The sequence below is a fragment of the Lytechinus pictus genome, chromosome 14 (genome assembly GCF_037042905.1).
Source record: "Lytechinus pictus isolate F3 Inbred chromosome 14, Lp3.0, whole genome shotgun sequence".
In the NCBI taxonomy this organism is placed as follows: domain Eukaryota; kingdom Metazoa; phylum Echinodermata; class Echinoidea; order Temnopleuroida; family Toxopneustidae; genus Lytechinus; species Lytechinus pictus.
Window position 1 is genome coordinate 15429208 of NC_087258.1, and position 17398 is coordinate 15446605.

General features: G+C 37.7%; 1 protein-coding gene across 2 annotated transcripts; it reads left to right on the forward strand.

The window, feature by feature from the left end:
* The first annotated feature begins 3938 nt into the window (after window positions 1-3938).
* Window positions 3939-16493, forward strand: LOC129276568 (monocarboxylate transporter 7-like). Of its 2 annotated transcripts, none has more exons than XM_054912952.2 (4): window positions 3939-4305; window positions 11154-11294; window positions 11656-12645; window positions 14212-16493. In XM_054912952.2, the coding sequence occupies exons 1-4, from the start codon at window positions 4110-4112 to the stop codon at window positions 14328-14330; spliced, it is 1446 nt and encodes a 481-aa protein (XP_054768927.2). In that variant the 5' UTR covers window positions 3939-4109; the 3' UTR covers window positions 14331-16493. The 2 variants fall into 2 exon arrangements, with proteins under 2 accessions (XP_054768927.2, XP_063965556.1); XM_064109486.1 differs by having other exon boundaries at window positions 3997-4272.
* The last annotated feature ends 905 nt before the right edge of the window (window positions 16494-17398 follow it).

Sequence of the window (17398 nt, forward strand, 5' to 3'; positions counted from 1 at the left end):
ATTTCAAAAGTGTATAGTTTTTTTTGGGACGCACTGTATATTAATTCAAAGTATGGCCATAATGAACATATCATAAAAATAAAGAATATAACAAAACATAACATCTTATAAAACATAAGGCCTATAGATTTGATAAACACAATTAATAACATTAAGCTGCCTAAAATGATATTTTTTTAGAGTAAAACGGGGGAGGGGCTGCCGAAAATAAGCAATGCTTGTATGTAAGGCAAGCCCCAAAACTTAGTTTCATTACCTAATTTTACACACATGCATAGATATAACTTCGTAATAGTAAAAACAATAATAGTAATAATTATCGATGTACACTTTGCAAAGCAAATCAGAACTGAAAAAGCATAAAAATATAAAGCGAAAAGGGGTAAATTTGAGCACTATTCGCGCGAGCGAAAAATTTAGCCTATACAGTGCGTCCCAAAAAAACTATACACTTTTGAAATGGCTGCCAAATAAAAAATATATCACTTTGGGGGAAAACACTTACATATATGGAAGCCAATAAAGTCAACTTTCAAATGACCACAAAAAGTTGGAAAACTATTCATGCTTGAGCGAGCACTGCCCACTGAAACAAAGGGTATGAAAATTAGGGTGGGCAGGAATTAGCCTTCCAATTTCTTTCAGTTTTTGGGATGCGAGTCCCTTGGAACTTGCAAAGTTGAGGGTGTTTTGATAAATCAATGATCAAGCTAGATCAATTTAGGTTTCTAGAGCAAATTTCAAGAATTATTAAATAGAAATTAAATGCATGAGTGAACATGAAATACAATTTTTCACTTTTTCAAGTGGATCTCAGCAATGTGTTCGTGGAAGTCAGAATAGGGATAGGACTTAGGTGGGGGAACTAGGTTGACGAGATATGGGTCAACAGAACACTTAACCCCCCTCTCTCTCTACCCCTTTCACCCCTCCTGAGAGACTAGCCTTTGCTAGGGTGAGCAGGAATTAGCCTTCCAGGGTTTTTTTAGAGGTGAGTCCTTTGGAACTTGCAAAGTTAAGGGTGTTATGCTAAATTACTGATGAATAGAGATCAGTTTTGGTTTCTTAAGCAAATTTCATGAGTTACTCAATTGAAATGTTATGCATGAGTAAACAGGAATTTTAATTTTAGTTAGATTTGGATCTTAGCAAGTGGGCTTGTGAGAGTCAGAGTAATGTGATGGTACCTGTTACATGCAAGGGGGTAAGATAGGGTAAGATTGGGTTATAGGGACATTCTTCTTTGTGTTCTCTTACAAATTACATGTCATATACTCACCCCCTTTCTTTCTCCTGGATGGTATTTAAAACTTAAATGCCACTTATGCTTGATGGGTCTTTCTTTTCCAATGAATGCCTATTAAGAACTTGACTAATTATGATGATTTATGACATGATTTATTGAAGAATCTGAATGTTTGATTGATAATTTATTGAAAAGGGTGAATATTTGATTGATCACATTGATTGAGTTGATTTACTTAACAGATTGTTGATTGAATGATTAATAGGTAAAAGTTGATTACCTAATTTTCAGAATTTATTATCAAATTGACAGTCCGCTCTGCACTTAATGCGTACATTGTATTAGCAATCAGCCTCAATCTCAACAGGAGGGGGGAGGGACGGACCTGTATGAGGGAGGCTAAACGTTCTGTTGACCCTTTCCCATCAGCTTACTTCACCCACTGAAGTCATTTCTTACCCCTATTCTCCTGACTCCAATTAACACACTGCTGAGACCCACATTGTAAAGTTAAAATGCTGCACTAAAGATTGCAATTCACGCTCATTCATGCATGGAATTTCAATTTGATAATTCATGAAATTTGCTCTAACAATTTAAATTGATAATGAATGACCATTAATTCATCACCACACCCTCAAGTTTGCAAGTTCCAAGGGACTCGCCTCTCAAAAACTGAAAGAAACCGAAAGGCTAATTCATGCCCACCCTAATTTTCATACCCTTTGTTTAAGAGGGTAGTGCTCACTCCAGCATGAATAGTTTTCCAACATTTTGGTGTCATTTGAAAGATGACTTTATTGGCTTTCCATATATATATAAGTCTTTTCCCCCAAAGTGATATACTTTTTATTTGGCAGCCATTTCAAAAGTGTATAGTTTTTTTTGGGACGCACTGTATAGTACATGGTGATATTTTTACCTGGTTGCTAAGAAAGCATGAATGTTTGTAAGCAAGCAACCAGAGGACCGACGGCTTAAGGTCCTCTCCAAGGGACCTGGTACGCATAATGACTATTAAGCCTTACTATGGGGCACTAACGCACCAATTAGGAATCAAATCCGGGTCACCGGAATCAGAAACCTCCGCTTTACCGACTGTCCACAGGCGTATCCCGCCACAAGCACGTGCTTCTAGGGACCTACGCCTTCTTCTGTACACATAAGTTGTATATATCTATATTCTTTATGGTAATTGATTTCATGTGAATTCTTGTTAACAAAAATGAAGAAATTTTGTAAAATGGAGGAAGATAAATGTTAATTTGAAATGAAACGAAAGCTATCGCGCCTCTTTTGAGACATGAAAGATTTTTTTTTTCTAAGTCTTCACCTCACCCTATTTTATTCACTCTTGTGTCTCCTCTTATTTTTCCTCATTTTCCCTCCTCTCTTTCCCCTTCCTTTTTTATGCGGGGGGGGGGGGGGAGCCGGGCCTTTCCCTGGATCCGCCTATGCCCTGTCGGCGGATGGTAAAGGGTTTTTTTTTTTTTGCGCTCGCGAGCTGATCTGAACCACAAATCAGGAGTATTACTGCAACAAGTCGGCAATGATACATAGAGTCACCGTAGAGGTCTAGTGCCAGTAGACCATTATGGTTATAAGATGAAATGAATATGCCTATTGGACAAAATGATGATTGGACGAGATGGTGATTGGACCCATGGCAACGATACCAAATGATTGTTAGCCGAAATAGGTTTAGAAAAAGTGATAGTGAACCAACTGAAGTTAGACCAAATGGAACATGGAAGAAATGAGAGTAGACCAAGTGGTTATTGGACCAATTGGCTATTAGACCAAACGGTAATAGAAGTAATGATATTGGACAAAGTGGACCAATTGAAAAAAATACAATTAGACTAAATTATAATAAACAAAACGGCTATTAGACCAACTGGCTACTAGACAAGATGGTAATTAGACGAAATGGTTATTGGACTATGTTGGTAGTTGACTAACTAATGGTAGACGAAATGATATCAGACCATGCGATAGTGGGGAAAAAGGCAGTAGACGAAATGGCAATAAACCGATAAATATCCATACAAATTAGAGTAATCATGATTTCCAAATCACTTAATTCTCTTTCTCGTGTCTCAAAATACTTAGTGAAAGCATATTTTATATCTTATCTGTAGCTCGAGTCCTGAAGAAAATACCGCTGTGACATTATGCGTTGCGACATGTGACGTTATGCGTTAGAAATTTGCTGCGACATTATGCGTTGCGACACGTGACGTTATATGCGTTAGAAAAACTACGACATTATGCGTCGGACGCTCTTGGCATAATGTCGCAATCTGCGACATTATGCGTTGGTGCGACATTATCGGTTTTAACATCCCCCACCTGTAATATTGGGGGATATATTACCCCCCCCCCCGAAAACGACACCCATGGGTGCTGGTTAATTAACAAGGGAGAGAGAGAGAGAGAGAAGGTTTTTTAACTCAGTCGAAAAAAGGGTGATTTTCCCCAAAAAATATGACAAGCAACAACAACAAAAAAAGAGGAGGATTTGCTCCCAAATGAAGGATATTTGGGTCGATCCTCTACACCATAGCATACCAACATAATTTCCAAAGGGCATGCAGCATTCCCAGAAAAAACCTTATGCTTCAGCAACCCTCGCTTTATATGCTCGGCAAGTTTTGTGAATGGTACACATATCGCACAATTATATTTGTTCATTCATGGCAGTACGGTCAAGAGAGATTCTTTGACCATAAGCTAAGCCGCATTTACCCGAACAGCGCTATGTGTTATAACAGAGAATTCTCACTTTACACTTCCCTGGTTTTAACATTAAAGAAAGTGTAGTGTGCGCACAGGAAGAAATGATTCTGGATCGAGTTTGAAAATGGCCAAAACCAACTGTGCTGCCGAGTCCTGGGGATATTTGATTGTTCTTAGCAAGTTCGTGATCCTTTTTGTTGAGACTGGAATAGCGAAATCATTCGGTGTTCTGATTCCTTCCATGGTGGACCGTCTGGAGAGTAACTATGCGACGGTCGGATTGATATGTAGCTTGCCTCCTACGTTTATGTATCTCCTTAGTAAGAGAAAAATGTTGGTTCCATGACATTTGCTCCTGCGACAATATTGCTCCGATGGAAAACCTGCTCGTTAAGCCAAACTGAAGCCGTATACCACCAAAACTAAATAAACCCTTATCCTTATCTTTACGTTATTTTGAACCAGAAACAGGCCTACAATCCTATGGCCCGTATTCTGAAGTCGGGTTTAACTTAAACTCAGGTTTAAAGTTGTGGTTTAAGGGGGTTTAAGTATGGGAAGCCAAAAGTATCACATTTTTTATTAAGTTTTACGTTTCTTATATTTACTCTGCTCTTTCCTGATTCATCGATGGTGAAGACAATCATCTATTTATGCTTCCTAGACAATTATGAATGATTTTGAGAGCCAACTGAGCTGAAATATGATATCTTTACTGTTAGTGATTTATGTAACAATTGGCTATCCATACTTAAACCATAACTTTAAACCTGCATGAGTTTAAGTTAAACCCGACTTCAGAATACGGGCCTATAAGTTTAACCCTATGCCTTCTGAGAGGCCGGAGAAAATATCATAGGAGCAAATGCCGTGGCACCAAAGTTGGTAACTTAACTGGCCCGTGTCTGGCTTAGCTCAGGCCATAATCTAACCATGTTAAAATCCTGGGGAACCAAAAGTGTCTTAATTTTCATTTATATTATGTTTCACATCCTTCACTCGACTCTTTCCTCGCGTTTCAATGATGAAGAGAACGCTTTCAATAATTATTCCCTGTCAGGATTATGAATGTCAATGATTTGAGTATCGAATGGGCTGGGGAAAAAAATGAATTTGAACTGCGAGAGATAATTGTAACAGCTGGCTATCCATAGTTGAACTACAACTTTTGGACCAGAATTGACGTTAAACCTGATACGAGTTCAGAACACGGGCCACTGGATTCAACAGTGCTCTTTTTTTTAAATATAGAAACTAATGCCACAATGGAACCACGTTTAAAGATATATATATACCATTATATTTATATACCATTAAATGTATACCATTGTTCTCTTCGTTAATTTCTTTCACAATATATTTTAATACAAGAGTTGCCAAAGCTGTTGTACATGCATAATTTCTCACATTTGTATAATTTGTCCCATACATGTATTGTATCTAAGCAATAGCTTTGATCCAGCTGAGGCATGGCGGCTTCTCATTGTTTAAAACTCAACTACACCCGACAAAAGAAATTTAATTGGTGGTGTCGAAAATCTGTTTATCTGACGGTCAATCGGATCGGGGTCGCCTTAGCCACTAACCCGTATATGTGGTCTTGTGGTTAAGGCACCGGCGTTCAAAGCTGGGGGCCCGGGTTCGATTCCCAGCAGAGACATTTTTTCGGCATCACCAATTTTCCCAAAGGGCAGATAACTCTGAGGAACCTTGATTTAAGCTACGCCTATCATTGTTCTCTTCATTAATTTCTTCATAAAGTTCTGATTATGTTCATGATAGTGATTCCTACTCCTTAAAATTTGGCAGAGCAGTCGAAGACTACTTGTATATCTTTTCCGGCTTCCTGGGGTGGTAAACTCCTGTGTGCAGAACGTAGTTGACCTCTCCTGGTGTATAACCATGTTTATAACACTCAGGAGCATGTTCCGCTCAAGTCGAGTTGGCATCATAATAAATTCCCGATAGTCTTTCAAGAAACGAGGATTCTTTCTAAATCGGACATTGAGTTAATTTAATCTCTCATCGGCTTGAAGACGGTTGTGTGGCTTATCCTTCTTTAAAGGAAGAGGCACCTCGTAGTGGCCATCATTTATTTTGTTTATTCCGGTGTCAAAGATTAAGAACCGCTACTCTTCCACAGAAAGAGACTGCTCTCTACTATATCCTCGTCTGAAAGTCTGACTCCAGTGCCTTATAAGTACCCGTTCAGGAGTGAGCGTTTATTCAATTCAATTCAGGTTTATTGCAAAAAAACATGATTGGCAGTCACAGACTGAATTGTACATGTTTACACAATGCCAATATATAACAATAATCAAAATTACTAAGATAAACAATGAATATACAAATTAAAATTACATATGTGCAGTTAAAAATGGAGTTAAAATGGATAAAAAATTAAATGATGGATAATACAATATTGCACATTCATTACACAAATTTCAAACTTGATTACCATGGTACTTATTCAATAATCTTGTCAGACTTGGAAGAGCACTGTTCTGAAATCTTTTTGTTTTACATGAAATCTCCTTATATTTATTCATATGTCGTAAATTAAAATCTGACCGATTGTGGAAAGACGCACATGATGTGGCTTCCAGCGTCCTCAGTGGTTATTTTGTGGCAGATTCATTGTTCCTTTTCTGGAGTTTTGCAAACTCTACCAATGGCACCCAATCCAAGCGAAGACTTCACCGCATATTGGTTATCTTCTTCCCCTGCGATGATTTCTCTCGGTCTGATAGCTCTCCAACAGTTGTTTCTGATAAGAAGCGGCACCTCTATTTTTCGGTTGTAAGGTACTATAGCTTGTCGTCTGCAACCTTTTTAAGGTGGGGTACTGTCTTACCACTTCTGTCTTCGGTATTTGTAACCGGTTGCCGGAATGCTGCGTCTGGAGTTACATGCAGGAAGGGAGATGGCTTGCTTCTTATATATTAAAGTCTACCTCAATGGCTCTTATCTTTTTGCTTCTGATGTTAGATTTGTTATGCATTGTTGTATCAGGTCTGTTTCCGGACCATCTATACTTATCTAATTGCAGAAGCTATTAGATATAAATCCAACGTTAGATCGGTCATCCAGAATTGCATATTGAAGGACTTCGTGGGAAGGATTATCTGAATACCTCACCCATACCGGGCCAATCATGGAGTGATATCTGGTCCATCTTTGTCAAGGGGACTGGAGATATTTGTGCAGTTAGATGACCCTTCATCTTACTGGTGCTTCAGTTTAGATCCAAAGTAAAGACAGGTCAAGTGGCTTCAAGCACAAATCTTGTAATGCCTTCTGTCACTGCTATCCTTTCTAGGGTGTTTGTTGTAGCGCATCCATAGCAGATAGTCTTAGAAATGAAGAACTAATTCTTCCTTTCTGAAATGGTTATTTTCATGAATTCACTGCAGTCATCAAGGTGGTGATCCCCGTTGCAATATTGACAATATATATATACTCCTAGCTTGACCGACCTTGAACGTTTGCGATCCAGATTATCACTGATTGCTAAGGTGTGACCTCGTGGAGTGGGGGTGAGTGTTGACGTCTTCTCTCTTTCGCAACACCTTCCAGGTCTGGGATGTTTGCCTTCCTTGCTGCCTGCTTCACAACTTCAGAGAATTCTGCAAAAGGAGGGCAAGTTTCTCGTCCATAAAATGCATCTTGCCACTGTATATATGACATATATCCATTTGTTTTCCAAATATGACGGAAGTTTTGCAACCAAGTGGAAGTTCTCCTGTGGGAAATCGATGATTCTTAGCCGCTACCACCTTTTCAAGAATGTATAAAAAATGCTCTTAGTCCATTGAGAGTCTTGAGCTTGGAAGTGAATGCCATACTAATGACGCTCGCGCATCCATACATCAGTTCAAGTAGGTCCCATGCTTTCTGATATGCAGTAGTGTTCGACGATTTCCTTCGGTTCGCCCGCGACACAATAGTTACTCAAATAGTTCAGCTTTGTTGCTGAGTCCAATGGCTTTGCATCATATATCATCATATGCGTTTCTTAACCAGGTATAGGGTCACCGTGAAAGACGTTCAGGAACCTCGAGGTTTGGCAACTGGTTATAGGTACAGCCAATTTATCTGTTACCACGCTCTGCTTCAAAATAAATTGAGCCATCAGTGCCAATGAGTGGGTGAGTTGGGCAACTTTGTCCCAACCGATTTCGTCTTTTAAATGTCTGTCTTCCCTCTTTTGTGATGTGAAGAATCGTGACATTGTCTCACCTTCGGCTGCCATCGGGATGCTGCCCAATTTTGATGCAAACGATTCTACAAAATCTTCGTCCGCATCCTATGCACATCTTGCATTTTATTGGCAAACTCTGCTACCTCTTGCAGTCTCTTAAAATGTACTCGATCCTTCTTCAGGGCTAATTGGTGGGCCACCTCATTAAGTTCAGCCTCTCTGAGCTCGATGGCGTCCAATTCTACTATTATACTATATCAGTTGGAGAATAATAACGATTAAGTGTTTTAAAAGTGGATCCGTAAACACATAGCTTCTAACTTAGAGAAGATTTATGATTTATCAACTCAACATGCAAAGATTTGTGCACACAAACACCCACCCCTCCTCTGTTTCTATCACAGTCTGCACGAATGATAGAGTAATGAGGTATTTAAACTTCACTATCTGACATGTCTAAAATGGAGCTATTCAATCTAGTCTCGTTCAAAGCAAAAAGGTGTAAGTTTACATCTACAACAAATATGTTTAATATCTTCATAAGAAGGCTACCTATGTTCAGATGAACAAACTTAGTACCTTTATCCGACAGCTGATTATGTTTCATACAAACAATACTATGTGGATCACTATTTGGTTCAGTACATGCTTTAATGCTTTCTTCTATAAAATATAGAAGATGCTTGAAAATGCATTCTGTACACTCACAATTTTAAGAGAACTGAAATGTCATTATACACATTAACTGGAATCCGTGTGCAAGATGTATACCCATTTGCTACAAGTGGTACATTTAACAGCGTTTAGGCGTTTTTTTAATTTGATTTTACATTCTGCAGTTATCCTGAATACAGGTCAAAGTCTGAAGTGAAATGTTGCAAAATGCATTTTTTTTCTAACCAGCGTCTCCATTTCTTTAGAATTTTTCCCGTGCAGGTGACAGGGATGTTTTAAAAAGATGTATGTTTGTCATAGTTTGAAAGGAGTGGTTTGTTTGTGTGATCCGAGTGTTTCAGATGACATTTTTAAAAGATGAAGACATTGCGTGGTTTAGTATTTGTTTAAAATTAAAGCTTTCATGAATTACAAATATTCAACAAACATGAAACTAACTTTCTCATCTTTTTTAATTCAGTATTTTATATTTTTCAAAGTAAACGTAAATACACCATGTGTGAACTTTCACGCATCAGTGCATCAAACATCATTCAAATTCAGTGTATCCAACTTTTGCAAACTTTTTATTGTTTACATTGCTGCATATTTATCATGTCTGTGCATTTCATGATGACATGTTATGACTGAAGTAAACATTGCAATTTAATTGTTATTTTTCCATGCATTTGGGCCAAAATGCAAAGGAAAGCAAACATTCCATGGACAGGTACAGGTTATTCTAGTAACGTTGTTTCCTTAAACATACACACAAAAAACAGAAACTTGCATGTGTTAGTAATCGTACTCAAATGTCAAAATAATTTTGACACTATAGCGACATACTTTGATGAGTACTTTCACTCAATGAAGGTACTTTGAAAACTCATCTTGTCGAGTATATTTCATTTGACACTATAGTGACACATCAAGTGAGTAAATTTGAATAACTCAATCTAATGAGTAACTTAACCCAGTGTAATGAGTATGTTTAAAGTATATTTACTGACTTTTTGAGTATGTGAGCATATTACACACTTGATTAGTTTTAGCGATAATCTGACGATTAACTGCGCTGAGAAAATGAGTAGTATATGACTCTTGTATGTGAGTTTTGGGGTGTTGAGATCATGCATCCAAGTAATTTTACTCGGATCTCGCGTTAATTGCTTGCGCGCACACGTGATACCGGCCAAATGTGCAGAGCATGAAGACTTTTCTGGTAAGTTCTACATGTCTTTTTATTTATTTTCCCCCTTTTCTTCTATAATTACTTTTCTTGACAATAATAGCTTAGACCTACATGTATGGGGCAAACATAAATGCTATTTATGGTGACAACAGGGTGCATTGATCTACATTCTCATCCATCCGAGGCTCACGCCTCTCGGTTTGGGTAACCACACACCAGCCTGTTGTTGCGCCGCTACCCCGGGGCCAGAAGGGAGTGAAGGCCAGTGTGCCGCTACGATTGCTGGAGTCATTTATGAGGAGGGCAAATAAGTGACATCGTCCATGATTACATAAATCATGGACGATGTCACTTATTTGCCCTCCTCATAAATGACTCCAGCAATCGTAGCGGCACACTGGCCTTCACTCCCTTCTGGCCCCGGGGTAGCGGCGCAACAACAGGCTGGTGTGTGGTTACCCAAACCGAGAGGCGTGAGCCTCGGATGGATGAGAATGTAGATCAATGCACCCTGTTGTCACCATAAATAGCATTTATGTTTGCCCCATACATGTAGGTCTAAGCTATTATTGTCAAGAAAAGTAATTATAGAAGAAAAGGGGGAAAATAAATAAAAAGACATGTAGAACTTACCAGAAAAGTCTTCATGCTCTGCACATTTGGCCGGTATCACGTGTGCGCGCAAGCAATTAACGCGAGATCCGAGTAAAATTACTTGGATGCATGATCTCAACACCCCAAAACTCACATACAAGAGTCATATACTACTCATTTTCTCAGCGCAGTTAATCGTCAGATTATCGCTTTACCTGGCTGTGAGTTTTTTCACCCGTTCTGCTATCATACCTTACAAACTTGAAGAAAAACTCATTTGTACGGATTGTTTTACATACTTTCACTGACAGGGATACTCAAGAAAAGTAGTTAATAAGTAATGTCCTTGAAAAAAAGATCAGGTGTAACAGAAACCCAGATTCTCGAGTAAAAACACATACGTTACGAATTTTTGCACTTCATTCTTTATGTAAAAAACAATTTTACTCATGGAAAATAGTTCTCGTTTTTTGTGTGTAACCTAAAAGATAATTATCTGACCATTAATTTTGTTCTCACAATTTTAGGCCTTTTGGTAACATTCATCCTTCAAAGAGTCAATCATCGCTTTGTCGCTATGTCAGGAGGTCTAATGTGTGGGTTGAGTTTGATTACCTGTGCTTTCTTTAAAACCACTGTTACTGTTGGTGTCTGCCTCGCTCTCTCAGGTTAGTATTTATTATCTTTACATAATGATATAATTTGAGATATTTTAGTTTGAGAAAAAATACAATTCCTATAACTCATCTGCTGGAAAAAATGGCAAAAATTACTTGGTCGTCCTCCAGTGGCATACCTGGCATATACCTGGGGGGGGGGGGCAAGCGACAAGGATGAGCAAGGTGGGCGATAGTAGGCATGGACGTATAGACACAATTTTTTTCAAGGGGGCTGATAATCATAGACGTCCTCTCTGAAACGTACTATGAAGTATGTGCACTTCCCCCTGTAATGGAAAGAGAACGTGGTTTAATTATGTTGTACTAATTACCAAGTGTTATCGACTTTTTTGTTTAATCTTCTATATAGGTGTTGGATTGGCAATGGCCAACATGCCCTCCGTCCTCGCTGTGAACGATTATTTTAGAGAAGATTTTGTCTTCTGGAGTACAGTTGCGAGTTACGGCTACGCAGCTGGGTCCATGCTGCTTCCTATTGTTATTGAAAGGTCACTCCAAGCCTATGGTTATGAGGGGGCATTCCTAATTCTAGGCGGTATTGCCCTTCACCTTGTCGTGTGTGGAGCAACCATTCGAGGGAGAGCAAGTAATGGTGATACTAATGCCAATGAAGGCAACAACAGTCGTGATGAAGTGAAGAAGAGACGCGTAAATGGTTATCAGGAAAGGCTGTCATCAGAAGGTACGGATGTGGTTCGTCAACGGAATCAGGAGTGCGAAAAGGAAGTCTTAAAGTGGACGAGGATGGAGGAGGAGGAGGAAGGGGAACAGGAAGATGATATATGTGAAGAAACTTTCCTCGACAAAAGACGTTTGATTCACAAGGAGACACAAAGAAATCGTGAAAACGCAAAATTAAGTGACTCTCCGGGTGTGACTTGTGGACTGCTCAAGGAACGAATCTTTCTCATTTCTATCCCGATTCCTTTCTTGTTATGTTACGTGATATATGCGTGGATGCTGTTTTTGGTTCCACATGCTGAACATCTAGGCATCTCTCCTTCCACCGCCATCTACCTCTCCACGATAGGCGGGATAGCTGGCATTCTAGGTAGGACTATCTTTATCACCCTCATCCGCAAAGGCTTCAGTGACCTCAACGTTTACATCGTCGTCGGTTTAATCTGCACGGGGTCTTTCTTGTTGGATTTCGTCGGTTCTGCTTATCCGGTCCGGGCCATCCTGGCATTTTTCCAAGGGTTCTGTTTCTTCATCGAGGAATCTGTGTATAGCAGCTTATCCAAGGTCGCGATATTCGACGAAAATAATTTCGCCATGGCCTTGGCGACTTTGAACGTCGTCGGTGGACTTGGAGTATCCAGTGCAGGATTATTTACAGGTAAATGGTATTAGTAGTTGTAAAACTTGGGGCTAGACTTGAATTCAAGACCAACTTAGAGCTTGTTTCTCACTCTCAGTGTCAACTTGTATAACCTTTACACCCCTCTATCTAGGGTCTAACTTGGATCGTTATTAGAAAAGTTTATTTTCCATTGTATCTGGCCAGTAACTCTGTAGTTAAAGGAATCTCTTTCTATAACTTGCAAGAAAAATCCAATGAAAAATATGCCTGACATTATCCCTGCGGCATCAAACATGCGGGGCTTGAAGGAAAATTAGTCAGATGGTACTCCATCTCTTTTTACCTCCATGGATCGTCGCTACCGGCAATCATCTTATGTAGTATTCACAAGAGAGCGAACGGAGCAAGCATGTCAGAATTGTTGTTTTATTATTGGGATCATTCTGAATCATATTTAAAGGGGGGGGGGGGGGTTGAACTGTGAGTCGTCTCTCTTTAACTGTGTGTTATAAATACATAGTCTTGAGATATACTTTACATTTTCAGATATCTACTAATACTACAGAGAATAAATTGACCTATAATCATATTTGTATAGAGAAACTAAAATGTTTTGAGAGGAAGAGTAATTGTTTTGCTACTTGATAACATAATCATTGCGGTATAAATATATTGAGTAGTTAATTAGCATGTTATCATTCAAGTGGGTCTATATAGACTACACTAGCACTATGGGTCAGGATACTGGCCAGGTATGAGTTGTTGAGGACTCGAGATGACGCTATCGCTTCGTATCTGCTTTAAGTATATCAGCAATCTACTCCCTTCGTCTTTAGATGACATGTTAAAAGTTCAATAGTTCTACCAACTCGTATATCCGGAAACTTTTATCTCGCAAACCCGAGACAATTAATTATCTCTAAATCTATTCGACATCTTGGTCCAGACATTTGGAATGATCTTGCTGACAAAATTAAATCTTGCTCCGCCGCCTTATACTCCTTTAAACATGTTAAACATGTTAAAGCCACTCTTTTGATAAAAGAAACATCATTCAATCCTATTCTTCCCATACTCCAAATTAACGTAGCTACATAAATATCCACATTCGCCAATTAAAATTTCTTATTTTATATTGCTATCTACAGCACACTTGATCAGTAATATCAAACTCGGTCACGAACCTTTGTATGAGGCCGCCGTCAATTTATAGCTTAACCACTCACGATGGCGGTCTGCTGCGTTCATTAATCATTATTAATAATATCATTAAAAAGTCAAGGTTATGTTCACATCATTATTTTGTATTCATTGTGTATTATGACTATATTGTTTGTTACGATTATTTTGTTTGTTGAATATAATTATGTCACATTTGATGTAGTATTATTTGAATGGAGGGGGAAATAAAAGCAAAAAACAAACATTAATAATGATAATGATAATAACAATAATAATAACGTCATATTTTACCCAGGGAAGCCACTTCAGTTCTGAAAACTGTTCTCCCAGCGGGCCCTGCATATTAGGAAGTTCCGACCTACTTATTTCAATAGTTCTCTTTCTCCCCCCCCCCTCTCCCCTCTCCTCTTCATTTAACAGGGTACATATATGACGTCACTCAGTCATTTACGACAGTCTTCATCATCATGGGTGTCATCCACGGCGTTGCTGTCATCAATCTCCTCATCGTGGTTATTTTAATCAAAAGGCGGCGATGATTTGATTTTAATTTATTTTTTACACTTTTTTTTCATTTATAATTCATAATAATAGATACATGAGATACAATATAAAGCTGAAAGGGTGAACCTGTCTAGAAACATATTAAAGTATTCAATGACTAATTATAATAAGTTATAAAATAAGTTTTTCCAAACATAAAAGTTTTGATGTCTTGATTATTCATATATTCATTTGAATTGGGTTTTTCAGTACATCCACAAAAACAACAATGCGTCCATTAGCGACTGGTATTTCACAGTTGGCCAAGAACATTAATATAACTAATACAATAAACAAATTGAATTAAATTGAATTGAATTGAATTTAATTGAATTTAATTCCATAACAACATGCTAATGCGTTCATGGCAAAGATGCAACAAATACCTTCATAAAGTGTTCATTGTGTGCTATTTTAGTCACCTGGTCTCATGCAATTTTGCATCCTGCTATGTAAGGCATGTTTACATAATATCTTAATTTGAAATCTGCCTATCATAATTAAAGAAATGAAAGGTCATTTTACCAAAATTGCCCATGAGGTAACTCCGAACTGGTCTATTCTGGAACTCTCTACCTTCCCAAGTACAAGTAGCAATCTCAATAGCCAATTTCAAGAAATCTATCAAGACCTATCTATTTTCAATGTTGTAATATTGATGTCGTAGTTTAATAATGTAGTGTAGTTTAATTAAATAGCATGATACCTTGTAATGATAAGTATACTAAATGTTAGCATATAATGCAAAATAACTGTAATTTAATAATTCTTCTCATTAATAATCTAAAGCGCTTAGAGATTTCGATATTAAGCATTATTTACAATTATGTTATTATTATTATTATTATTATCATCATTCACCATTGTTATTACTATTATCATGGGTGTCGATCACGGGGGGGGGGGGGGATGGGGGGATATATCCCCCCCAATATTTCAAGTGGGGGGGATGGCCTGTATTATCATCCCCCCCAATAATTCAGGGTAGAAAAATTGTAATAATGATGATGAAAAAATGAAAAGTTTGATAATGATGATTATAGTGATGATTATAGTATGCCATCAATCAGTTTGTTTCCCTTGCAATTTGTGTATATTGTTATTAAATAAAAACATTCTTTTCCAGGGCTTTTAAACAGATGGGTGGAGGTTCAAGATGAAAAAGAATTAAATGTTTATCTACCGGTATATGATATTTTTTAAACACATGATATAAAAGGACCCCGATGAAAAAAAACTTTTGTTGATAGGGTGTTCCATCCCACCAGTGGTGAATAAATTAATTTAAAGAAATCAATTAATTCAAAAGGGTGGAAAAATACACGGGTGGAAAAGGGTGGCAAGATAAACAGGGAAACCTCCATGGATGTAAATCCTAGAGGGGTAGATCTTGAAAAAGTAGAAACAACTTTTCTCAGATTTACCCCTCCCCACATCCAAGTGCATGATGTTTGTTCCATTTAATCTACAACCCTTTTGAATATTAAACATTTTATCATGTGACCCCATCAGATACCTCTCATGAAATTATTGAGGTTCAGTAAGCTCAATATAATATGATCATATTTTTACAATTTTTTGATAAGTGAAATCAATTAATGGTTTCAGAAAGAATAATCATTCATTTCTCTGTAAAGCGTATCTTCGGATATGAACATCGGAGGGTTTTTTTCCATGTTATTCTTGTTATTGTTATGGACTTGCATAACTAAACTTGGTTGATTTTTTCTTATTTTGGCAAAAAGATATTTTTTTTTAGTTTGGAAAGGGATGACAGTTTTGCATTCTATATGAGCACACTCATGCGGTATATTAATTTAATTTTAACACATTATATTAGCTGATATTACACACTGATGATTCAAGAAGATGTTGGAGAAATATCATAACATGACAGTTGAGTTTTGATTGTTTTTATGTTTGTTTTGTTTCATGCACTTATAAAATATTTAAAACGTGTTAAAATCCAGGGTTAAAATCGTCTGACGGTAAGCCCGATGGCGCACGAGAAGCCACACAGTTTGTAATTTGTGCTAGTCTTAATTTGTCCGAATCTGCATTTTATCATCATGCATTAAGAAGACAAAAGATATTGCCAGTCGGGTTAGATTTAAGAGAGAAGTTGTATACATCATGCTCAATAAACTGATCACTTTGTACATGGTCCAGACAATTTTTGTCATTTTTTTTCTTTCGTATGAGTTAAGAATAGGCTCACTCAGTAGGGTATCTACGGGGGGGCATCCAATCGGCTGACAAAAAAACGAGGAAAAGGAGAAAAAGAGGGAGAGAGGAAGGGAATGTAATGGGAAAGAAGAAATTATTGTTCATTATGATGTTAGATTATACCATAATTCTGTTATATTACATAAGACGCATTTTTCATAACTTTATGAAACATAATTTGATTAGGGCCCATGTCTTCATTGTTCCTGGTGCTCACACTGTCTGTTTAACTTTAACGAGATATATAATCCTGTGGCACTAAAACTTCCTGTTTTCAATATACTTCCTCGCACTTCGAATTATTATTTTATGTGCAATAGTATGCTTCTTGTCATGACTACTTAAAGTGATTGCCACATTTTAAGGTCTTAATATAAAACATTTCTTGTCCATGCTTATGTTCGCATTAGTGAGATATGTCTGCTCTCCATGAATTCCTAGAATCAGTCCTTAAAATGTCCCTTTTTCTGATCTCAATATCAAAACTTTTCAGATTGCGCTTCGCGCTCGCATCATTTGGTTAACGAAATACGTATGGTCTTAGTGAATTCCTACAAACAAGCTTAAGAATGTCCCTTTTCAGGTCTGAATTTCCTAAATTTTCAGCTCGCGCTTCGCGCTCGCAATATTTGATTATTGAGATGCGTATGTTAATAATCATGATTACAATGACTTCAAGTGCTTAATGTGTAATTCTAACAAAATCAGCAAGCACTTAGCACTCGCATTAGATGACTGTGGTGATATATGTAGTGGATTCCTTAAATATAGTCCTTAAAATCTCCCTGTTTGGGGGTCAATATATACTAAAATTTCAGCTCGCGCTTCGTGCTCGCAT